The 25,948-nt window shown below is 34.9% G+C and overlaps 3 protein-coding genes across 3 annotated transcripts; 2 read left to right on the forward strand and 1 right to left on the reverse strand.

Annotated features, from left to right (window-relative positions):
- The first annotated feature begins 289 nt into the window (after positions 1-289).
- On the forward strand, positions 290-16,324 carry LOC125833670 (telomerase reverse transcriptase). Its single transcript, XM_049512838.1, has 13 exons — positions 290-605; positions 3,654-3,731; positions 3,896-3,961; positions 4,061-4,226; positions 9,284-9,347; positions 9,436-9,730; positions 10,232-10,358; positions 10,657-10,801; positions 11,908-12,046; positions 12,436-13,596; positions 14,312-14,871; positions 15,559-15,831; positions 16,018-16,324. The coding sequence occupies exons 1-13, from the start codon at positions 315-317 to the stop codon at positions 16,298-16,300; spliced, it is 3,648 nt and encodes a 1,215-aa protein (XP_049368795.1). The 5' UTR covers positions 290-314; the 3' UTR covers positions 16,301-16,324.
- Positions 16,325-17,038: 714 nt separating this feature from the next.
- LOC125833655 (ATP synthase subunit O, mitochondrial) lies at positions 17,039-22,880 on the forward strand. Its single transcript, XM_049512825.1, has 6 exons — positions 17,039-17,304; positions 18,116-18,166; positions 19,857-20,100; positions 21,587-21,699; positions 22,288-22,374; positions 22,466-22,880. Exons 1-6 carry the CDS (start codon positions 17,200-17,202, stop codon positions 22,583-22,585), a joined length of 720 nt encoding a protein of 239 aa, XP_049368782.1. The 5' UTR covers positions 17,039-17,199; the 3' UTR covers positions 22,586-22,880.
- Positions 22,881-23,216: 336 nt separating this feature from the next.
- Positions 23,217-25,251, reverse strand: LOC125833578 (probable carbohydrate esterase At4g34215). The gene is made up of 3 exons (XM_049512733.1): positions 24,905-25,251; positions 24,573-24,765; positions 23,217-23,429 (listed from the first exon to the last, which is right to left on the reverse strand). Exons 1-3 carry the CDS (start codon positions 25,249-25,251, stop codon positions 23,217-23,219), a joined length of 753 nt encoding a protein of 250 aa, XP_049368690.1.
- Between the last annotated feature and the right edge of the window lie 697 nt (positions 25,252-25,948).

Raw genomic sequence — 25,948 nt, forward strand, 5'->3', positions numbered from 1 at the left:
ATGCAATAACAAATACTATAGTATAAATAACCAAACCTTGGTTAACTAATTTTACCTTTACTAATACAAGTATAACCAAATGTGAATTCAAAAATTAAGTAAGTTTTAACTTCGGGAAACAAAGTTATTGGGAGGGAACTAAAAAACGAAGCAGATTTTCTTTACTGTTGACTTTTACCCCAATTACCGTTGGGTAAAAAAAAAGAATGCGATTTTCCAGAAAGTTAAAAAGTCATTACAGCTTTTCAGTTTTCACTCACAACACTCTCCTTCTCAACACACTTTTTCTCCGTTCGATCCCTCGCCGGCCGGCGATGAAGAAACGGAGAGTTCCAGAGATTCTATGGAGGCTGTTTCACAACCGTGCACGTACTCTGGGAGCGACAATCTTATCTCTAATTCCTCTAAAATCATCGACGAATTGCCAATGCAAGGGTCGCCGGTGCCTCGGATGTGATGGAGAATATGGCGCCATTTCGTTTCTTCTTAGGGAAAACGATCCAGATGATTATCGGAAGCTTCTCAACCAGTGCTTCATTGTCGTCTCCGATCAAGCACCTCCTCTACATGGCTATGATCCTGACTGCCGCTGGGCACATCTTGAGGTATTCGCTTTTTTTGTCTACTAGCATCTGTTTTAATTCAATGTTATGGGAAAAAAAAATTGTAAGCATTTTCGAAATAACTTTTTTTGAATAGAAACAATCAGGATTTTGGCGGGAAATTGTTGAAATTCTCACCTGTTATTCAATTTTGGCGGGAAACTGTTGATCTTTACGTAGCTCTTTTTCTTTTTTCCTTGATATTGTCTTAGTTTTTCTAAAATGTAATTTTGTGTGGTTTGTCGTTGAGGATTTGACTGTTCTGCTGAAATGTTGATGCTGGGCTACTGCAGTTGAGGGAAAAGTATGTCAAAGTGTGTGAGATGAGCGCATGAATTTCGTAAATTGTTTTGGAAATGGAATTTTACAAACCATATAGAGGATACTATGAGGTGAAAATCTTTAATTTGAATATATTTCAGCAAAATATTTTCAGAATAAAAATTAATTGAAGAGCAATACAGTTGACACTTGAAAAACAAAATATGATCATCTTTTTTGGCTGATATGCTTAAGCTAAACTCGGCTGGTTATTTAGCTAATTGAATAAGGCTGTAGATCACTGTTAAGATTTTGTTGTGTACAACTTTTGGAGTTGACAAACTTGGCAGAAACCGAAGAGTGTAGCAGGGCGTTTCATGTGTTTGGTTTGGAAATAGCTGACAGTTCAGTTTTTAGCCTCAATAGTGACAATAATCCAATAAAACTTTCAACAGTTTTACGAGACAAGACTCACGTGTATTCCGTTTCATGCCTAAGATCAACTCATTCCTATCACTTCATCCTTGTTGTTTGGGCTGACTATACTCATGTTTTTCCTGTATTCTTTTTATTTCCCAAGATTTTTCCTGTATATCATGAGAAATGGGCCGGTTTCCTGCATTTAACAGCCCAAGAAGCCTTGTGTCAGCATACTAATATCATAATTGTTTAGTACATCAAAGACAAATCTTTTCTTTGATTACTGTATGAAATGGATTCTGGAAGTGTAACTGGTTCAAATGTTTGATGGTACACAGTTTGTTACTTTTATCTTGGCAAAGGGAAGAACATGGACTGCAGAATGACAGCCCAACGGAAAAAGAGCCAGTTTGAAAGGCTAAATATGAATGTACTTTGGAACAGTTTCAAATAGTTTATGCTGAATTTTGGGGTTGATTGTGCATGTTTTTGAGTGTATTTCTTTTGACATGGGTTTGAGTTTTTTTTTTTTTTTGATAGCTGTGGTGTCCGCACCAACTTGCACGCATCTCAACTAATTCCCCGGGATTGCTATTTCTTTTCCCTTTTTTGTTTTTTCATTCATGTAACTAGTCTTTTTTCTTCTTTTTCTCTTTATGAAAATACTTTCCGTAAATAGTGACCTTTCATGTTTCTTGGGGTTTTCTTCTTGATAAGTACCATCATACACTTGGCCTATACCTATTAGAATTCATTTGACAGCCTGATATATTGTCATTCACCTGATGTATATATGTAGGCCATAATTCAAAGTTTGACAGCCAATTGATCCATTTGGCTGGCTGTGCTTACAACAACAAAATACACCTTACCATGGGTGTTAGTGTGAACTTGGATCTACATTGGGATGCACTTGTGCTGCCTAGAATGTGGATGATATTGATGGAGATGTTGTGCCTCCAGAGTGTGATTATTGACTCCTTCAGTATGCCCCACACTAGTTAGAGTCATGACTTAAAAGGGTAATTAGACGTTCGTTTTAGTTTAGTAGAATGGTAGCTCATGGCTGAAATGTTATCTTTGTTGATTGTAGTCTCAGGACTAAGTAACTACATAAGCTTGCAAAGTACTGCCTAGAATTGAGTAGCATTTCCAGGAAATGCTTTGAGTGTAGAATTAAGTAGCATTTTTTCTACTGTGACAAGTTTAGATACACCTGGTTGCTAAATTAGAAGGTATCTAAGGTGGAAGCTTTAGAGACATCTCAAATGTTGCACTGTTTGTCCAAGTTCGTGAAACACAACTAACAATGATTAATTATGTTAAGTTTCTAGTTCATAACAAGTTTATACGCGTGATCATCCTAAGAGATGGATATAAGGCCACCCAAGGGTGTGGCCTAGTGGTTAATAAAATGGTTGAGAGTCATGAAGTCTCAGGTTCAAATTCCAGTAAAGACAAAAACACAAGGTGATTCTTCCCATCTGTCCAAGCCTTGGTAGACAGAATTACATGGTACCTAATGTTGTTGGGAAGTGACAAGTATTCTGTTGAATAAGTCGAGGTGACAAAAACTCGCCCATACATCACGGTCATAAAAAAGAAGATGTATATAAGGCCTCAAACCCTGAAATGTTCTGCTTTTCTAGAAGAACATGCTATATCCCATATTGATGTAAAAGAGGAGTCACTAGAGTTATAAAATTTTCCATGTTGGTAAACAGTTGTGTAGTAAACTCGTTTCTTTTTCTTTCAAAACTTTCTTGCATTTGACTTATAATCAGTACATGCCTGGGGCTATACTCGTTCAGTATGTAAGCATCATTATGTCATAATGTGTATATACACCCCTTAAAGTTGCTCTAAAATGAAAGCTATAAATATTTTTAATTTCTAAATTTATAGTGATGGTCATATCTTCAAAATATAGTTCCTATATATGCAGGAATTAACATGGGAATGAGTATGGTGCAAGGGTGCCTAATATGCTTTGTTGGGAATTCATATTGTGTTTTGAACGTGTTATCTGTTTGATTTATGTGCTATCGTTTGATTAATGCTTGGACTAGCTCATCTCAACGTAAGGATGTGGAACTGTTCATCTAATGATTAGTTATTCATAAATAACATTGATGACAACTCTCTAATTATATGATGCTTAAAATATTAGTAACATGATTGCAATATGCTTGAAATTCAAGATGCTCTCAACCTTGTTATAGTTCAATACTGCTGCTCTGATAGGAATTCTCGATAACTGTTACTGCAACAGATGCCCCTCTATAGTACACTTTTAACTTGAATTATTATAAAGATATCAGTCTTTTGTTTGAACTCAGACTGAAAATCTCTTACACACTGCCATTTCAGCTTGTTAGAAAGACAATTGAAATGACTATAAGTGAGCAATGCAGCAGTTCCAACGTTATAAGTTTTGGTTATGATAAGGTAACAGCAATGCGTTTGTCAAGCTGATTTCGTTTGTCTGCATCTTTATATATGCCTTTTCCCCTTTCAACGTAGCAACACTTTTGGTTTCAACTATTCTCTTTTTCCTATCTTTTAATTTGCTTGATTATTGTAATATAACTTGTTTTTTCCGTATCTGATAGATGAGCCGGTGTAGTGACATAGTAGAGGCTCTAACATCACCATCATGGAGCCTTCTCCTAACAAGGGTGTGTGAGATAATATTAGCTTTTCTGGTGTACTCTTTTGTTTTCTTATGTGATAGTAGGCAAGTAGACTTTACTAAAATGAGCTTTGTCGACCTGCAGATTGGGGATGTTCTCATGGTTTATTTACTAAAGAACACTTCAATATTTTTGTGGCTCCCTCGAAACAAACATCATCAGGTGGCAGGATTTCCGATCAGTGACTTATGCCTAAAATCTCAAGTGCACATATCTGTCACTACCTATAAGCCTTCACTACTTCATCCTGGTAACTACCAGTTTCAAAAACGTCTTCTTTTGAGGCTTTGAGTTCCATTAAGTTCAAGTTTCTCTTCGCGGTTAAAATAATTCTTGATCTACTGTTGCAGCATAATTACTCTAGAAAATTTCATATGAGTACACTAATGATTTGTCTTCTTGTTTTCTCTTATTTTTCCTGAATCCTTTTTTTTTTTTTTGTGAATTTATACCACTAGTTAGGGTGTCTAGCGACCTTTTATATTATTAATAAGAGATAAGTATTGAAAACATCTCTAAACTTGACGTGAGTTATTACTCTATTAATAATAATAATAAAAATTTAGTGGTGTTTTCAATATTTATCTCTATTAATAATAATAAGAAAATTCTAACAGGCATAAGTACAAGCAAGGGGGCTAGACTTTACCTAACCAATCCAAGTGAGATAATGAACCTCTACTAATAAACAAGCATAAAGAAAATAAAAGTTAAAGAGAAGTAGGTACTCTGTTATCATCTCAAAGTTTATAATATACTCTATGATGATATTACAAATGAGGATGCTTAAGTAATGCAAAAATATTTAAGTCAAGAAGTAGTTGAGTTATTAAACTCAAACTTCATTTTACAAATGAATGAACTAAAAAGATAGATTGTCCATTTAAAGCAATTTGAAGTATTTTCCTTTTGAATTTAATGGATCTTATTTAAGTTGTTGACACTGTCATATGATTGTACACCTTAACATCTTAACTATGACATAATTGTAGTAAATGTCCATGTATCCTCTTTAATGAACCTAAGCAATCTTGAATGCAATGTCCCTCCATCCAGCATTAAATGTGATTTCTGGAATAATAATGACAGATCTTGTACCTCCTTGTACAATTATGATGCTTATAAATCAGCCAAAATTATTGTTTTTCCTTGCATAGAAGAAAGAGACTATTGCTCCTTTAGTTTCTGTTGCAAAATGTTTAGATCTTAATATTAGTAATGTACATAGCTACATTTAGTAGGAAAGCATATTCATAGGAACCCCTCTGAATTTCTTTCCTTAGTTAGCCCCAAAAGTATTGTATTTATGCATTGCTCACATATTGGAATATAATAAGATCTTCCATTCTATTACATAGTATTAGATGCAGGTCCATGCCCATTTGGGCTCCCGGTGCATGCTCCAGTTGGGGCTTGGGTGTGAACGGGGGGTTAGAGTGAGTTAACTCCCATATTGGTTGGGGAATGGACTGATGGAATGCTTATATGGACTTGGCAATCCTACCTTCATGAGCTAGCTTTTGAGGTTGAGTTAAACCAGATTTCAAATCTTTAAATGAAAGCCACTGTCTCTGTGTTGCTTGAAGCTTCGTGTAGACCAAGGAAGCCCCTCTGTTTTTCTATCCCTTGCCTGACGCCAAAACTGAAACAGTACTATCCTTCTCCTTTTGTCGCAAGCCCTGTCTCGAGCCTTTGCCAAAATTTCAAACCCATTTTGATAAGGACGAGTGATAGGCATAGCAAGAGCTTTAGGTCTAGAAACCTGATTGTTGCCCTTACCTGAATTGTGAACCATCATGAATTCCTCATTACCAGCTTTGTTAGTACAGTTAGAGCTCTCACCCATAGTGATAACTGATAAGAATCAGGTTATCAAAATAAACAAGAAAATAATGCAAAACAAAACTATAAAGATTAACGGGCATACATTGAAAGATATGTGAAATTCGAGATTAAAATCCCTAAATTTCAAGAAAAGTGCTAAGAAATCTAATTGTTCTTAGTATTCAAGAACTTAGATCAAAATTAGTGGATTAAAACTAATTATGATACTAATAGAGTCAATTCAAGAACTTAGATCAAAAGTGGTTTAGACCCCTATTTCGAAGAAATTAGAGACAACAATAAGTATAAGACTAATAACCTTAGATATTAAATTAAGAATTACTCCATATATATATATATAAATGGAAAACCTATTCCAAATAGAAGGAGATTCAAATACTACTTTTATGGAAATAATTACTAGGAAACTTTAAATTAGGGAACTTTTAAACTAAGAAACTTTTAAAATTAGGAAACTTTATGCAAGGAAACTTTTAAACTAGGAAGCTTTTAAAATAGGTAACTTCTATGCTTCTATTGGGCTCCATGTGGGCCCTCTTCTTGGCCTTCATGTGGCCCAATCTTTCGGCTCTTGGACTCGAACTTGGACCATGAAATATATGTAGCACTTAGTCTACTTCTTGTTATGATTCTTGGGTCAATCTTGGGCTTTTCTTTCACGATAAACATCTTCTTGATTTCTCATTAAAGTCCGTCAACTTTAGTGCAAGTAGGCTGACATGGATGCTATCACATAGCTTTTTCAATCTGCTGCATATCACCAATTCCATCTGTAGCTTCAACAATCATACATGTTGAAGTTGGGGCTTGCAACTGCCCCTCTTTAATCTAACCAGTGGTAGCAATTGCTACATTATCATGTTCTTGCCCGTTCTTACTAGCTCCACCAGATTCAGGAACTGTAGCTAGTGCTCGATCAGCATTGGATTAAACTTCTGGATCAAAGCTAATGTATCCCATCCCCTTGTTGATGCTACCAGAATTTACTATTTACGTAGCACTATTACTTACATATTCTTCTTGCCCCTCTTCTCATTTAAAATATCCGTCAAATCCACTTGAAACTTGGTGTGCACTTCTCCATAAGCATCTACCTCATCCTTACTTTTATTATTAAATCTGATAATCTGCAAACATTATCAGTGTCCTTGATGTTTACAACTCTTGCATATGAAGGAAATCGATTATATACAACTTTTTGCCACACTTCCTTAAGATTACATGCAGCTTCCTCTCTAATGTTGATCCGGCGAAGCTGATAATAAATCAACCTCAACCTGACCCTAGCCACACTAGACCTCGTTTGACCATTGATTGCTTATCTGCAGTTAACTGTTTTCCAATCACCTGTTTCTTCATTGCACTGTTGCCACAGACCTTTTGAACATGTTCTTTTCTCCCTTTGGTCTGACTTGGGCCGTGCCAGGCTCTTTGAGAGAGGCTTTTGTGTGTTGGAGTTCCTGAAAAGTTGGGAAGTCCATAAAAAAGGTCTGGCCTTTGGTTCCTGCTTGTATTTTGTGGTGCTTATGGATAGAGAGGAACAAAAGATGTTTTGATGGTATCCCAACTCCCATTTCCTCTCTTAAGGCTAGTTGTTTGATTAGTCTTTTTAGTTGGGTAAGCCACTCCTCTGTAATTACTGTTGAATCTTTCCTAGAATTTATTAGCTCCATAGATGTATGTTGATAGTTGTGATAGCTTTTTTGCCTTCCTGGGAGCTGATAATCTCTCTGTAATGCTCGCATCTTCTTGATGCTTTCTGCTAATGATATCCTTCTTATTTCATAGAAAAAAAAGTTTCTTAGTAAAGAGTTTTACGGGGAGATTAGGAAAAGAAATCCAAGCAAGAGCAATGGAGGTTTCCTCGTTTGGATTAAACAAAAGTGTCCATTTTGAATTCTAAACTGATAATCAACATCCCGACCCTCGTCTTTACCCCAAATATATGCGACAGTCTTGGAATAAACAGAGATAAAGTCTCCATGAAGAAAAAGCCTTACTAGCATATGCCTTGAATAAGTGAGACCAAATGAGCAGCCTCCTTTAATTCCCAGTTGCTGAGGAAAAAGTTTCCTCAATTCTGCCATATCAGGTTTACCATATGAGAACTTTTCTATCAAAGCAAACGGTAAATTCCGATCGTTATGTAAGCATCAATATCAGCAGTTCCAAATAAGATTGTTGGCTTGCCATGGACGTAACTTACTTCCTTGGGTTTTAATGGTGTAGTGGGAGTAAGATTGGTGTCTGTTTTAATTAGGGTTGCATGAGTACGCCGAGAAGAGGAAGGACTAAGCCCAGCAGGAGGGGCTGGACCACGACTGCAAAGTCCATGGCAAAGCTTTCTCCTCAAATTTCCATAGTTGTCGCCCAAGTTAGAGAGATGTAGGGTTCATTGCCCGAATCCTGCTTTGTGTAGCTTAGCATTATTGTTCCATATCTCAAACTTTTTTGATGACCCCATATCTCAAACTTTTAATGGGAAGAGATTTCAATCAAGTTTTAATCCTTGTCCTTCTCCCAATTTAAAATCATCACGTGGTGTTCTGATCAAACTGAATTTCAAGTTGTCATATGGTGGAGTAACTTATAAATTCATTAGTTGGTAGATTTACTCAGAGACATTTTCTCCTGTTCAAAATGATAAAAAGTTAGTTGATAGTCTGCATTACTTAATATCGGTTTTTTCCTGTTCATTTAAACTTCTTTTGTTGTCTTTATCCTATACGGGGAAGTGCAAATACATCAGTTTCTTTAACTGAAGTATGCCAATTTCTCTGGAAAAAGGAACTGTGGATTTCAGCAATAACCACTGAATGGTCAGTCGACTTTTCTGACAGAAGAGTACAGTAGGTTCCTGACTTTTGATGACAGAGTTATTATTTCATGGTCAAAAGCAATTGGACTATTGAGATAAGTTGTAGAGAACTGAACAATGCACAACAATTTACACAGTCAAAGGTTATATTGAGTATTATATCTTCTGTTATCTACTTAGAGTACTTAAAGGTTGCCTTGTCTTCACCAAGAAGTGTGGTGTAATGGTTGGGATACATCCATCCTTAACTAGAGATCTCAAGTTTGAGCCATGGGAATGAAGAACATCTCAAATCTCAAATCTCAATCGGGAGTTGCTTTACCCCCTTAATGGAAACATCTCAAATCTCAATCGGGAGTTGCTTTACCCCTTTAGTGGGCCTACCATGGTGCGAATACGGATTAGTCGGGCCAGTAAACTTCGATGGTTGAACAACAAAATTAAAGGTTAGCCTTGTCATGTTAGGTCTCCAAATCGTTCTCTAAGACATTAGTACCAGAAGTCTAGATTCTTCATGGAGTGGTCATAATTCATTTCTTTCTCATATGTCTCTAATATACTGTGAAGTTGTGGATTTCTGCTTATGTATCTGATTTCCACATTGTTTGAATTATTGTAAATCTTTTAGCCATTGCTAATCCCAGAATCTAGGAAAAAGAGAAGTGTAGACGAAGTTTACTCATCAGCAAGGAAAGAAATGGGCATTAGGTTTGTGTTCTGATGTTGTTACTGTAAATTGTACTACCTGGCTTTGCTGTCATTGTAGGATTATAGTTTCCATGCCTTGGTGCTGCAGGAAAATATGTGAGATGGAGAAGTTATCTACAGAAACTACAGTATCTGCTGAAGTTAATTCCGCTTGTTGTGAAGTGCTTCCATCTAGGGAAGGACAATGTTACTCTAATAGACATACTCCATCGCGTGGAAAGCGTAAAAGACTGTCTAAATGGCTGCGTCAAAGGAAGCTTAGGCAGTTGAAGGCTCAAGGAACACATTCCTTAATCCCTTGTATGAGTTCCAACACTAAGGACGAGAGGTTGGGAGACGTGAAGTGTGATGTAATCTTAAATTCAAGACCTCCTCTTGAAAAGGTTATTTATGAAACTTATACTGCTGTTACCAAATTTGATCTTATATCTAGCTTGTGGTCTTTTACACACCATAATATGGCCCTTTTTGCGTGTGATGCATTTGCTGATAAGAGATCACTGACTTGTAAGATGTTTCAGAATATTGCAGTTGAAGGTTTTCAATCTTATAACCATTAAATGCATCTGCATATTATTCTTGTGAAATGATGCAGTTTGATGATTATAGTGCACATTTAGTAGCTTGATAACTTCTAGGCATTGGAATGATTGAAACCTACTTTATCTTTCTTAGGATTGCTAAAGGGTGTGTATTGGGATGAGTCATCCTTAGCCCCATTTTAACAATTAGAAATTTTCTTTTTTGATGAAAAAGGTAAAAGTTTATACAATCAGAACTCAGGAAATTCTGCATGTAGTTCACAAATATTTCAGCATCTATTTAGATCTTCACCCTCATTTTTTTTGGTTTAATAAAAAGTTTTCCCTTTTTCTTATCAACAGACAAATGCTTGGTGCTCGTGTTGTTCGGTCTTTGACCCTCTTTCAGAGGTCAAAAAGGAAATTCTAATCGACAGGCGAACCATGCTCTACAAGTTGGATAGTTGTTCATCAGTATTCCCATCCGAGCGTATCCTTCTACTTTGTCCCCCATGCTAATCTCGCTTGATATTATGGTTCACTTTAATTGCTACTAGTCGAAATTAAGAAAGGGATGGAGTTCCACCACTTTTATTCATACTTGTTCTGAAACTTTCTGCTTCTTAAGAGCTAAATGGTTTCATTCCCTTTAATTAGAGAGGAGTTTTACTTCTGCCTTTATTTCCAAGTCACTCGAGGAAATGGAAGAACTAAAATTGAAACTGATTGTTGTTGGCCTCTGTGCCATCGTTAGGGAAAACTTTGTTGACAAACTTAAGAATACTCAGACATCTTGTATTCCTTGAAGCCAAACTCTTCTGGAGCAAATGAACTCTTCAAGGAAATTTTTGGATCCCTAGGTGTTAATGTCTCTACTGAGGTAGCTCCTTGCATGCACAGAAGCAAGTGTAATCTCATTGCATCCTCGTGTCTGTGAGCAACAGCTTTCCCTTGTTCTTTATTGATAATAATCTATGTTCATTTCTTCTCTTTTAAGTTGTCTTTTTCTTCAAGGATTTTTATCTCATTTAGTCTCTTTGGTTGTTCTTCACATACTGAAGGCATATCTCTCAGCGGAATATGCAGATAATCTTTGTCAAAAATACTCTGGAGTAAATGATTTAGCACTGTACTTTTTTTTTTCTCTTTCTAACAGTCCAAAGATTGAAATTGAGATTTTATCCCTTCTGAAAAGACATGGTGCTCCTCTTATCATATTTTAAGTTTCTTTTTGTCTGCTCAAGCTCAAAGTGTCTGCACTTAGGGGCTAATGAATACTTCGTATGAGCTTGGAATTATTATGGATGATTAACATACATAATTATTGATCAGACAAAGATTATAAACTGTGTAGGAGCTTTATGCCATAGTCAAGCATTGGGTTGCTTATCGAGAAAATGCTTGCCAAGTTTTAGAAGCTGCTTTTTGTTTCTTGTCAACAGAAAGGCCAAAAATATATGGTGCGACCTGATAGTGGGAAGCCAGATCATCATAATATTGCTGTTTGATTTGTACACTAGTAGATGGCATTGCTGTAGGAGCTCAAGCAAACTTACTATTTGTTGCGCGCGGGGGGTGGGGGGTGCTGGGGCTAGTTTATCAGAAAACCTTCGTCAATAATTTTTACTGTCAATATGCCTTCAATCATTAGCTTAAGTTTGAATGGGTTATTCGAGAGCAACCTGCTGCTTTATAATTCTCATTATATTTAACGACATTTTTGCCCCCTTTACTCTTTGATTGGCTTCAATTTGTTAATGTAGTTTAACTGAAGTAACCAGAAAATGTTGTTTTTTTGGCTCAACTCTCTTTGATTCTGTTCCAAACAACTTGTCTTGCTCTGCACTATTATCACCACTTCCTTTTGGCAGTGAAAAGGTGGACCAGTATGTTGTTAATCCTAAAATAACATGGTACATGTCTCAGCACAAGTTATTTTGTTCATTTGACATGGTCCTTTAGTTCTGTTTTGGGGACAGGAGTGTACTTCTATACCTGTTTTACTTTGTCTTTTTTCTAACACTTGTTGTTTTGCCTAGATACCATTCAATTATTAAGTTGCTGAAATCTCTCATCCGCAAAGCTCACCAGTGCCAACACTTAAGGCTGTTGGAAGAACACTGTTCTGCTCCATCATTGGACCAAGACACCAAAAATATTGCTGCAACTATCTTGAAGGTTTGTCTTTGTTGAACTTCTTAAAATTTTAGTTCATCCCCTTCTTATTTACGGTCCCTTGAGGTTTAATGTTATATGAAAAGAAAGAAAACTAGTTATTTACTAGTATTCCATTTGACTCCCAAAGATTTGTCAACCGAGCCACAAATATTTTAGAGATTTTGGATATTACTTCAATGTGTGGGCCAGTCTGTTTCCTATTACAATCTCTTATTGTTAATTATCAGAAGAAATCTGGCTCATATGAGGTGCCATTTTTTATCTGACATAACCAGGTGCACTTAGTGAAAACTGAAAAGTCAATGAATGATCCAACTCAGTTCTCCATATCTAGCATTTCCAGATATATGATTATTAAATGTGTGATGTTCTGAACTGGTTGATTTCAGGGAAACAAATCTGAGGCAAGTATATTTCCAAATGATTGTCCAGAAAATGGATTGGCACACTCTTACTTCAAGTCTGAAAGTTGCAATATAACTTCAGAATCACAATCCTCTCTTGTGGAGCCAACCAAGTGTTTTTGTATGAAGAAGCAAGTTGTATCATTTGTTTGGGCTGCTTGTCGAAATATAGTGCCCATAGATTTGCTGGGGACTCCTTCTAATTGGAGAGTTCTAACGAATAATATTTACAAGCTTGTTAAGCTACGAAGGTTTGAGAAATTCATGTCCAAGCAGTGCATGAGGAAAGTTAAACTATCTTGTTATCCTCTACTATCAGATGAGAACTCCCTTTTATTGAAACATAAATTACTAGAACACTGGATATTTTGGTTGTTTTCTTCTTTTATTGTGCCACTGATTCAAGCCAACTTTTATGCAACTGAAGCTGAGCATGAGAAACAAGATATATTATATTACCGCAAGCCGACCTGGAAGAATCTTATTTCCAAAGCCGTGACTTGCGTAAGGGATCAAGGGTATAAAGAATTAACTGCTGAATCTGTCAGGAATATAATAAGGACTAGGTCATTTGGCTTCTCAAAAGTTCGACTAGTTCCAAAAAGAAGGGGGTTAAGAATGCTTGCAAATCTTAAAGCATCCCTACACTTGCCAGTGAGTCATCCTTGTCGACCCAGAGGTTGGAGAAAAGTAGGCACTGGTAAAAATTGCAAACACCACAATAACAAGTCTGTTAATGGAGTCCTCAAAGATTTGCATTTAGTGCTCAAACATGTAGTAGCAAAAGAACCAGAGAGGTTGGGTTCATCTGTATTTGGCTACAATGATGTGTATAAAAGGCTTATCCCTTTCTTATCAAATCTGAAGAGTGGGTTTTCTGTCAAATCTGGAGTATTCATCGTTGTATCAGATGTTGAAAGAGCTTTTGACTCTGTAGACCAAGATAAGCTACTAAGTGTGCTGGATGATCTCAATTTGGAGGATGAATATTTTTTCAGCCGAGTTGTTCAAGTTGTGTGCACTAAGAAGTCTCTGAGGATACCAGAAAACTGGACATTAGGGAGTAAAGAGAATATACCTGGTCCTGCCAATGTCAGGTCTTTCCTTCCCACTCACTTGTTGCATGGCATTCTTGTAAAGCAACAGGTAGGATGTTTTGAACTGCTTTAGGGTAAACACATCTACATGCAAATTACAGGGTTGTTTTTTGGCTTCGTTCACTTTTATGTGAATTTGTTTCATAATTTCTTGGCCCTGATCGTGTTTGTGTGAAAGAGGTCATACTTATTACCATTATTTGAACTGCCTTATGGTAAAAACATCTACATGTACATTTCATGGTCTTCTCATCTTCTTTCACTTCATGTGAGTTTGTTTTATAATTTTTTGGTACTCATTGTATTTTTTTTAAGGCATGCATTCTTTTACTTTCCATCCTTGATAGTCTTTGTACATATTATAATTTGCATATCTGAATACTGTTCTGCAAAAGAAGAAACACATGAGACCGACTAAATAGCCAACTAACTTAAAGCAGTGCAAATTAACATGAATGTTTGAAGTTCAAAGAGAAAATTGCGCATTGAGCTCTAGGTAGGTCTCCCAAGGTTAATGATCTATGAGGAATGGGGTGTGGGGTGGGAAGGGCAGATCAATTAAACATCCTACTCCTAGAAAGAGGAATGAATCATTTTTCTGAGTTTTGATTTTGTGTCAAGGCTCCTTCAACCAAAGAACAAGAAAATAATAATTTGATGAACAGTTATATCTTTCAGTTGAAACATGACCTGACGTTGATATGCTTTAAGAACCTTACTTCCAAAAGTGGCTAAAATAAAATCTAAGTTATTGATTGTTCCAGGTTAAAGGCAGAAAAGTAAGAAAAGAACAGCTTCAAAATGATTTGAAGGAGCACATAAAGCGCAATGTACTGCAGTTAGGTATCAAGTTTTTCTTGCAATCTGTCGGTATACCTCAAGGAAGTGTTTTGTCCTCTCTGCTCTGCTCGTTGTATTATGGTCATCTTGAGAATTCAGTGATATTTCCATTTCTTGAGAAAGCTTGTATACCTGCCCCTGGATTTCCTTCAGAGGAACCTTTCCTTGATGATACAGCTGCAAGATATGATCATCTTGTGGCATGTAAACCTATCAGTCTGTTGCTTAGGCTTATTGATGACTTGCTTTTCATCTCAACCTCAAAGGAACAGGCTTCTAAGTTATTCTCCCGGTTGCAGAGAGGGTTTCGTGCCTACAACTGCAACATGAATGAACAAAAATTTGGAACGAACTTTCAGATGAATATTATACCAGGTTTGGGATCGGATAGATTATATGTGGTTGAAGATGGAACTTCGTTTCTTCGATGGAGTGGACTATTTATCAACTGCTCAACCTTGGAAATTCAGGCAGATTACACAAGGTCAGCTATCTTCCTAGTAGCAACATGGCGTCACTTGCGGATTTTTGTGCAAGTTGTTATTTTATTTATTTTAGTGTTTCTTAATTGTTTATATTATGATAAAGCGGAGTAGGCCACTCTAGGAATCATTCACTCACTTGCTGAAGAAACTGATACTTCCCTATTAAGCACATAGTGTAGCAAAATGACTCTTCTAACATGAACCGTATCAAGAGTTGGTTGATAAGCATCACTTATTTTGTAGAGGTCTGCCTTGCTGTAAATCTGGGAAAGATCGGTGTACATTTATAGAGTGTCCATTTTCCACAGGAAAGTTTACCTTGGCTTGTTGTGCAAGGCATTTCTGGCTTTCAAGATGATCTAATTGGTGTAGCAGATCTTCACGTCAGCTCATTTTTTTGTTTCATGACTAGTAAGTGTCTTGTAGACTGAAATGGTGTTTTGTTGCAACCACCATTTTATTTAGCATTCTGGCATCAACTATAACCTTATTTGACTAGCAATTGGCCTATTAAAACAATTTTTGTTAACTGAACCTATTTAAACAATTTAATGGTTAGGATATTTGGCTACTAGCAACATTTTCCTCTGCATGATGTTCATACTCTTCTTTCTCATCGACTTTCTCAATGCTCAAGGAATTTGATTAATAGGTAGATATTTATTGATGTTATCTTTTGCTGACAGGTACTTGAATTCCCCGCTAAGTTCAACCCTCACTGTTGGCTGGCTAAATAAACCAGGACGTAACTTTAAGGCTAGGTTGTGCAGTTATCTTAGACCGAAATGCCATCCTATATTCTATGATTCTAACATAAACTCAGCAGTTGTGGTCAGACTCAACATTTATCAAGCTTTTCTTCTCTGTGCCATGAAGTTCCACTGCTACCTCTATGATTTATCATGCTTGTATAGATTCAGCACCAAATTTTATGTAGATGCTTTGGAAAAATCATTGAGGTATGAAACATCTAGTACATTATCATTGATGCTGTTTGCTCTTTTTATACACTGGTGTTGGACCTACCTTGTTCAAACTCCGATTCATAGAGAAATGTTTGATCAAGGATAGACCAAGAGCCCTTCTGCATCATATCTGAGTGTGTCACATATTCACTGACTCCTTAATTTTTTTGACTTCACTAGGTATATGAAAAGGCTCATCAAGAGGAGGATGTATTCGTTCAAATCTGGTTCAGATTTTCGTCCAGTTCTTGAAGTGGAGAAAGGGGAAATTGAATGGCTTGGATTAACTGCTTATAAACAAGTGTTGAAGAGAAAACCAGCATGGTATAACGAGTTGTTACATGTAATAGAGGCTAAGCTCAAGGCACTTGGTTACCTTAACCTAGTTCGAAGTAGAGCATCAGTATTGCAACATGCCACAGATATCAAGCGTTCCTCCATACTATGGAAGATTAAATATTGACAACACAAGGCTGTAAATTTTCCATTATGTGTGTGACTGGAAAAGAAGGCTGTAAATTTTGCATGGCCTTCTAAAATGAGCTTCATATGAAAAACTAAAACATCCTCATACTTGGTAACCTATTTTATTCTTACTGTTATGCAGGTATTTAAAGTGACACCAACTCGTAAAGGTTCCATTTGGTGTGCACTGTGCACCCAAGACACTTTCATAGATAGGTATTCATGATCATATTTGATGACTTTGTCTTGTTAAAATATTTTATAATGAATTCATTATAAATTGAAATTATGAGTTTAATATAATATTTATTATATTATAAAAAATTTTGCTATGCCAAATTATAGAATTCAAATAAATTTATGATCAAAGAAATACATCTACCTAATATAAAACTATAACAAAATATGATTATTCTTAAATTACTAAACTAAAGAAGGAATTTAATTAATCAAATCCTAAACTTTTTTCTTGTGGTCTCCTAGGTACGTATTATAGACTAAACATTGCAGTAAAAAAATGCGATTGATGCCTTAAATAACAATTTTATTAAGTAATGAATTGAATTGAATTTTTTGCAAATAACTTAGTTATTTGATGGGTATTATAAGTGATAGAGTGACTTTATCATCACAATCCATTGAAATCCGACTTTTTTTAAAAATAAAATTGTTTCATTATTTTTCTTGTAAAGTAAAAATGAAAAAAGTACACATGTCACTTAATGGTAGTGGTAGTATAGAAATTGTATGCCCTCTTAGGTTACAAGCTTTGAATTGTTAAGGCAGTAAAATCAACAGCCTCCTTTACCCGTAACCCTCAGCTATTTTCAACACTAGAAAAAGGCATACGTATCTCTGTGAAAAGCTAAATCGGTTTCGAAGAAAAGCTTCTCTGCGATGGCAATGGCAGGGCGTATTAGATCTACACTTCCTCACGTACGCAAAGCCCTTTCATCTGATTCAAGATCCGCTCTTTATCCGGCCCTTATCTCCAATCCTGAGGTATTCATTCTTATCACAGATTAGACCTACTTTTGGTCTTTGATGTTTTTGTGTTTTCTGGGTTGTGCTTTGATCTGCATCTTCCGTTTAGATTTTTCGATTTTATTTTTATTGACTTTGAAATTGGATGAGTTTGATTCCCGATTTATGTTTATGTGAAATGGATGAATGTTGTTTCTGGGTGCTAATCTTTTTGTGATGTTACGTAGTCAGAACAAACCCTGCTATGTGGAGACAAATTTTTAAATTGAAAGTGAAATTGATGGAAATGATTATATGTTTGCAGCTTAGGGTGGAGTATTTTGGTGTGATTTTCTGATTGAATTCACATGTGAAAATAGTGTCATCATTGTCATTGGAAATACTTTTTTCTGTTATTTGTCTTCTTTGTTTATTGCAAAACAAAACATTTTGACCTCGCTATGTGTGGTGGTGGTTGGATGGGAGGAGGCGGAAATTTTAAGATTATCCTCGCATCATGGCCAAGCATTAGCCTTTTAAAACTTTTTTTCAGGAAGGGGGTTGGTAGCTTGTTGCTATGTGAATATTTAGTTTGTTTCCTGGAGTTCCTTTTATTTTTATTGAAATTGAATATCATGTTTTGATTGATGGTAATTTTTTTTTTATTTACACCCGAAGTACTTGAAAGGAGAAACCTTCGACTGTGCATAAGCATGCATATCCCATTTGAAGTTTGATTGAATGGCTATTCTTTACAGAACTGTTAAAAGTGTACATGCTGTTGTGATATGGTAAAGTGGTTTGTTTTATTGATGCTTTTTTATGAATGTTGGTCAATTCTTTTTTGCAGTTGTCAAGAAATTATGCTACTGCCCCAGCTGCCAAAGAGAAAAAAGTAAAGGTTAGTAGTCCTATGAGATTGTAGCCGTATTTGTATGTTTGATATTTGTTTCTGATCGAGTTTTTTTTTACTTTTTAGTGAAGTTGAATCTTTCGCTATGTCACTTATTTCTGCTGAAAGCATTGCATTCCTAGCCTAGAGTAAATACATATTGAATCCCATTGGGTACATCAAATCCTCAAAATGGTATCTGCATAACTAGATCTCCACTAAAGATACAACAATATTGATTCAACTGTAAGCTCCAACATTTAAAACTTAAGCTGACATTTGAAATGTGAAGTCTAATTTACTGATGCATCTTGATTTCAAGTATAATTTGGATCCCAAGAACTTCCTTGAATTTAGTAGAGTTATCAATGCTTTCAAGCAGAGTCTAACTCCTATCTTTTCAAAGGTTCGATATAAACCCACAGTATATTGACATTTGACACCAAGTCACCAACTTATTGCTGCCTAAAGCATTGCATTTATAGCCTTGAGTAAATGTAACTTATTGCTGCCTAAAGCAGTGCATTAGCCTAAAGTAAATGCATATTGAAACCCATTGAGTAAATTAACTCCTTAAAATGGTATCTGCATCAGATTAAATTTTCTAGTAAAGATACTACAATATTGATTCAACTGTAAGCTCCAATGAAAAAAATTAAACCTGAAGTTTGAAAAGTGAAGTCTAACTTACTGATGCATCTTTGATTTCAAATTTTATTTGACGCCCATTGCCTTTCTTGAATTTATTGGAAAAGGTAATACTTTCAAGCAAAATTCAACTCCTTTCTTTTTGAAGGTTGGATGTAAATCCACACAATATATTGACATTTGACACCAACTTCTTGTCTATCAGTTGGAAATTCTTCTGAATTAGCAAAATTTTGAGCTCCCTTGTATTAATAGGATAAAGTATCTTGCTTGTAAAAGTACCTATGTTTTTGGAAATGAAGAATGAACATAACTTACTTATTATTTTGCACACATCATTAAATTGATTCCTTCGTTTGGGGATTCCCTTGGCAGTGGATGACATGATCTGATGCTTATCTCACATGTGCTCCTAGTGATTCCTTTTTTTCTTTTTTGCTGCCAAGTCCATTAAGTCTGTCATGTAGAGCTGAGATACTGCCTGAAAAGTGTTTACATAAGTTCTTAGCGGCACAACTGCTGGGGATTATTCAAGAGAACAAGTCAATTTTTAACCATGTAATAGTCCCACATTATTGGTTGATAGAGAGTCAACATTGATTTTATCAATGAAGCGCAGGGTTCGGCATTAACTATAACTGTTTCAAGCTGTATGTCGGGGAAAACAACTCATATCCTCATTATTGTTGTTGAAGACTGGTAATAGGGGCTGATTATTAGCTATGTAGTAAAAAACTTTTCCTATTTTCATCAAAAAACTTTCCCTATTCTCCTGTCAGTTATGCATGTCTGGGACCAGTTCATTCTTACCAATTCCACTGTACGTTGGAAGTTCTTTTTTATATTTTGACTCATGATATCTCAACTGTTTCACCTTTTGCTCTCTTTTAAGTTTAAATTCAAAATAATAGCAATCTCTGTCACTTGAAGCAATACAGCTCGTCCTTTCCTTCATATCCAAAGAGATAGAAGAAATGAATACTATTACCAAATCTCTTGGAATATGAGCCTTAAATGTGTTAACATCTTTTGCTTCTCTATGATGTATCAGGTTCCTGTGACTATGTATGGGGTTTCTGGAAATTATGCCTCAGCTTTGTACATCGCAGCTGTAAAAGCTAATGCATTGGAGAAGGTCGAGTCCGAGATTTTGGACCTTATTGAGGCTTCAAAGAAAAGTCCTAAATTTTCTCAGTTTATGAAGGATCTCTCTGTACCTACAGAGACAAGAGTGAAGGCCATGTCTGACATCTCTTCAGAGGCTAAATTTGGAGAGCTCACAAGGAACTTCTTGGGTATGATAAAATTATATTGTTATTTCTGAAAGTACTATATTTCATTTTAAAAAATGTGAAAATTTGTAGTTTTAGAAACAATGAGAGATGCATAACTAAACAGAATCTCATCTTTCACCCCATTTTGGAATCACTTGGTAGTTGATTCCAAGATATATGGCTTGAGATAACATCCATTTCTTGATATTGGACTGTTCAACCGTTGTTTCAGTTTCAAGATTTTGATCCTGGTTGATTGGTTCTTGGTTAACACAAAGAATCACATCAATTTGGTATCTGTATTCTGGTTTAGATGAGCAAGTTCCTTTGATCAATGTGAATCTCACTAGCAAATAGTAAATTCTTCTTCAATGTCACTATTTGTTGGTTTTTTATTATCCTAGCTGCGTGGTCATCTTTTCATACTGTAAACTGAAGGCTTGTGTTGTACTGCTTGGAGCTGAACAAGACAATCCAAAAGATACATCCTTGTAATTAATTAGTAATTGTTACTTATTAGAAAGAAACAAAAGCAATAAGGATAGTAATGTTCTTTTCTCGAAAATCAAAATGATCTAGGTGATGAAATCAAAAAAAGGTCTGGTGAACAATGATGCGATTGACAGTCAACTTAGGATTATCTGATCATTGTGTATTTTTGTTCTGTTTGGTTAATGTATTGGTCTATTGGACATGTATTTTTGTTGGATTTGGGGATGAAAAAGAAAATCAAACCAATCACTTGTTTGGTTTGAAAGATCACGTGATTAGCAGGGGACTTTTCTCAGTTTGCTCCCTCACGCTGTACTAATCTGGAGAAATTGTTCTAACCTGCACCATATTTACCGTTTCTCATTTCTGTTATCTCCTCCTACTCCCCAAGTCTTCCCTAGTCATAGTAACTATTTTTTTTCCACCACCTGTTCAGAAACATGTTTTTGAGCGTTTAAAGTATATAATTCTGAAAATATTTTTGTAGGGTGACCTGTGAAAAAATATTTAGTAGAGTTATTTTACTTGAAAGATTTATCTTATATGTGGTCAAGTCATTTTTTAAAAAAACGTTTTTTAATATTGCCTCGAGAATGAACAATTTATTTTGAACTTCACTTTGATTCCAGTATCCATTTCTGTCATTATGGCTTCCTAGTGACATGGGAATTTCCACCTTTTTACTACTTTTTCATTGCCTCGGGAATGCTTCTTCATTATCACATTGGCAGCAGCATTTGTAAAGCTATTCTTTTTGGCAGAAATTTTGACATACTATTGTCTTTTCTCCATTGGTTGCTATGATCGATTTAAAGATCAGAGCTTCACACCTTTTTCATTTAAAAAAAAAACCAATCAGAGCTTCACACCGCCAAGATTTCATAATCTCTTTGTTATTTGTCATGTGGTAGCTGAGCATGTGTGTGTTTTTATTATCCTGCTCAGCTAATATCTTCTTTCCATTTATGATCACTTTATATTTGTCTGATATTTTCTTTTACCTTTGGATTTCTAGTTGTTTTGGCTGAAAATGGGAGGCTGAAACATGTTGATGCCATAGCAAAAAGGTTTGCAGAGTTAACCATGGCACACAAGGGGGAACTTAAAGCCATTGTAACAACTGTTATTGTAAGTCCACCTATTTGGCACTAAAAGTTTGCGCTCGAATATAGATCCTTATCTTTTGTATTTTTTAATTTAATGTGGCGAGGGCTATTTCAAGTTAAACTATATTTTCGATATGGTGTTTACTTAATGGTGCTTTGAAAGAGTAAGTGATACTTGAATTATGAGGATGAAAGCAGTATGAGTTGCTTATAAACTGCTTATGGCGATTCTTGAAAATTTGTGCATGAAGTTAAATGTCTTTTCTAGTGGAAAGATAGTGACTATGTTGCAGTTTGCTTCGAAATTCAATATATCTGCACTTTTAATGTGACTACCAAATGATGTCCAATGTAAATAGTTGGCGGATAATTCTGTTCTAATACTTCAATGTCTTGATAGTCATTATTGGTGAGGTCCCTTCATTATTCTGCGTAATGTAATGAATGATGCTTTGAGTTGACTACTTTGTTACCCTGCTCTCTTGTGCTCTGAGGACTAGGGTTGTTAACTGCTGTATTGATACAAGATTTTAATTGCTGGCAGTCCTAGTTTGTTGTTTCCTTGTAGTTAGATATCTGATTCTTAAATCTTATTGTTTACTTTACCCAGCCTATTCCTCCAGAGGAGGAGAAAGAATTGAAGGAGACATTGCAAGAGGTGATGGGAAAAGGGAAGAAAGTGAACATTGAACAGAAGGTACATTATGCTACTGAAACTTTTTCTTCTTGAAAATTCTCAAATGACAAAGATCGCATCTGTTTATGATATTGAATCCTTGTCGTTACAGATTGATCCTAGCATTCTCGGTGGGCTTGTGATAGAATTTGGCCAGAAAGTTTTTGACATGTCCATAAGGACTAGGGCACGCCAGATGGAGAGACTCTTGAGGGAACCTATCAACTTCTGATTGCGTGAAAGCCCGCTTTAGTTATTTTACCCTTTTTGTGGTTTTAGCTGAAGATTAACAAACATCCTCATGCTTTGGACTGCCCTGAGGTGTTTATTTCTCATAACAATGTTCTTCTGGTTCTTGCACAAATAAAAAGCATACTTTACATTTGAATCTTCCAAAGGAAAACCTTGATGAGGATTTTTCATTTTTTTTTTTTTGCATGAAGGTTTATTTTGAAGTTGTATCTCTTTGTACTCGCTCTTGTTTATCAAAACCTTCTTTAGAGTTTGAATAACATCTTCTTTTGTTTTATTTGATGGAGTGAGAAGTTACTTATATGAAGCCTTGGTTATGAAGAGTAAAAAAGGCTTCATTTTTGGGCACACTGTTTGCATGTTTGATCGTGGTGAGTTTCTTCACATGGGTGCCTAATTGGTAAAAAATTATTATTCACATATGTTATTGTTGTTCACATCAGACCAATGAATACATGACATATCCATTGTTATTGGATTACACAAATTTAGTGGGACACAAACCCACGATATCACTATTATGAGGGGTACATTTAAACTGATATTTTCCTAATTCTATCAGATCACACCAAGGTAAAAAGAAAATAAATAAATAAAAAGGAGAAAGAGTGCTATTGGGTTGTTCTGAATATATAATGGGCTTTAAGAAATGCATCAGCCAACTTATATCCAAGTTGGACTTGGGCTTGAGTAGTAAGGTGTAGGGCATCTTGCTCCACAGGCAGGCCCAAAGCATCTACAGTTATTACATTGGCAAGGTTAATTCCAAGCTGGGCTTCTCTCACTTCTTCCATAAAGGGTCCTTCTCCAGAAGCTAGGGCTACCTATACAATTATACCCAAAATAATTACTAAAATTTACATAAAATACTTAATTTAGTAACAAACCTGTGAAACTATATGATGATATTAAGTAATATTTTGGTATACAAGTAAGAGTGACAAAGAAAAATTTTTTACATGAACATTTCACCCTTTCTATCTTTTGGATATATATCCAATGGTTAGTAGATTCACTTAAAAGGATTTAGCGGCAATAAAATATTTAGCTGTAATAATAAATATTGATATTTATAAGCAATACTCTAGATAAATGCTGCTAAAAATGCATATAATATTGTCCAAGTTGTCGCTAAGTATATTTGCGGCAATAAATATTGAGTAGAAAAATCTATTGCCACTAAATGTCTCTTGTTTTAGTGAAAGAAAGAGAAAATATCGGGAAAAAGGGTCAATTGAGTCCTTTACTAATTAGAATAGAAGAAAATAAGCATGTAAGGATCCCTTGTATATTGTTTTCATATGTGTAAATATAAAGATCTCTTGTAAAAAAGAACCAAAAAATAAATTTGTAAAGAGATAAACCAATTAATCGGAGGATATCACAAAATTTATATGGCTAATGTTATAAATTTTCTTTCTTTCTAAAAATAACGAAAAGAAAGAATTTGAAATTTTATGTCAATTACATGATTATGTAAAATAGAAGTATTTCACACATACTGATTCTGGTAAATGTCTTCTCAAGAAATTATTTTCTATTTTAATAATAAAAAGTAAAAAACAATATATTGCACAACTAATTTTCTCTTTATGTTTTTTCTACTCCAATTTTTTTCAACATTATAAACACTTTTATGACTCACAATTATCACCTAACTCCACAATCATCATAATTCAGTTGAAACATAACGTAGATATTAATTATCCTTCTTATACAGTAATATTGTTTCATTAAATATAGCATATATTATACAAAAACACATTCTACGTCGTACGTGGTCCATTGTAGATATTGTTAACATGTCAATTTTAGAAAACAATGATAACTACTAATACAATTCCTTAAATTAGTCACTAACATCATTAATTTTTTTTTAGATTCAAATCATCATTAATTCATACCACAATAAAGTTTTTAAATTAAATTAACATAGTTCAAAAGGGTATTTTTCGATAAAATTGTACCTGAAATATCGGAAGTAACGGAGAATTTAAATCATTGCGAACGTCCCCAAAAAAATTCTCCAATTTTCTTTTATAAGATTTTGCTTTTTTCAAAGTTAATGCATCTCTTTCCCCTTGGTACCAAAGAATTCCTTGAATTGTTCCACCATCTTGCAAAGCAATTCTAGCTCTTTTAATCATGTCATTGTAGAGCCTAGCAAAAATATAGTAATATTAGGTTTACAACATAATTATTTATATTTATAGAGTCGTCAATAAATTCAGAATGTATGTACATATATATCGATTGATGAGTTCTTAACATATATGTTACAATGATATAAGACATGTACCTGGAACCCTGTGACCATTTATCGATACTAGTGCCTCCGATCGCACAAGGGACTAAACCTATTTTCCCAAATTGAGGGTCCATCTCCAACACAATATTAGCAAACACCATTGTTGGTCCAATCCCACATGTCTTGTTAAAATCAATATCTTCATGGAGAGGTTCTTGAGCTACTTCCCATATCGAGTTTCCGTTTAGTCGGTGGATCGCCGGATTCCGATGACATTCCGGTGGAACATAACCATCCCAAACTCTTTTAACAACCCCTCCACGTCCAGCCATGTTACTTTGTCCAGCTAGTATAAATATTTGTTTTTCATCCTTAGTCTCAAAAATTGTATAATTCATTATCCATAAAATGCATGCAAAAATCAAGAAAAATATTAAGTAAAAAGTTAATCTTTCGTATCTAATTTTTGATTTCATTATTTAAAAATGATGAGGAAAAATTGTTATAAAATTAGAAGAAGAAAAAAAAACTATGGATTTAATTTTTGGTGGCGTACTATGATTTAAGTAGACAATTTTTATTTCATTATTCTAATAGGAATGGGAAAGTAGTCCTAAGGTATGTAGGAAAAGGAAATTAATAACCTGAAAAAAAAACAATTTAACCCCCTCTATTTTAATTCACGTGTCTTTTTTTTTTTAAAGAAAAAAGTCACTTTTTTTTTTTACTTCTCCCTTTTAGTATTTTTTTTTTTTTTTGGTAAATCAAAGACAGATTACCTTATTAATAAGTAACTACATAAAGTACTAATGGTAGTTTAATCTAAATTTTCAAAATCTGATTAATAAGATTAACTTAATAAAATAGACCCCTACTTTTTTAATCAGAGTGTCAAATTAAATATGGACTAAATAAAAGAGAATGGAGAGAGTACCTTTTTAATTTTAACATGAAGTATTTAATACCATAAGATACAAAATCAATTTAATTCATTATACATATATTTAGTTTAAGATCATAAAATTTAAATATTTTATTTTCATAAGTTTCGTGCCCAGTAGACGAACTAAGATTCTATTCGTAACTTATAAGCAT

Source organism: Solanum verrucosum, unplaced genomic scaffold (genome assembly GCF_900185275.1).
Source record: "Solanum verrucosum unplaced genomic scaffold, falcon-dt-bn FXZP01000307.1, whole genome shotgun sequence".
In the NCBI taxonomy this organism is placed as follows: Eukaryota; Viridiplantae; Streptophyta; class Magnoliopsida; order Solanales; family Solanaceae; genus Solanum; species Solanum verrucosum.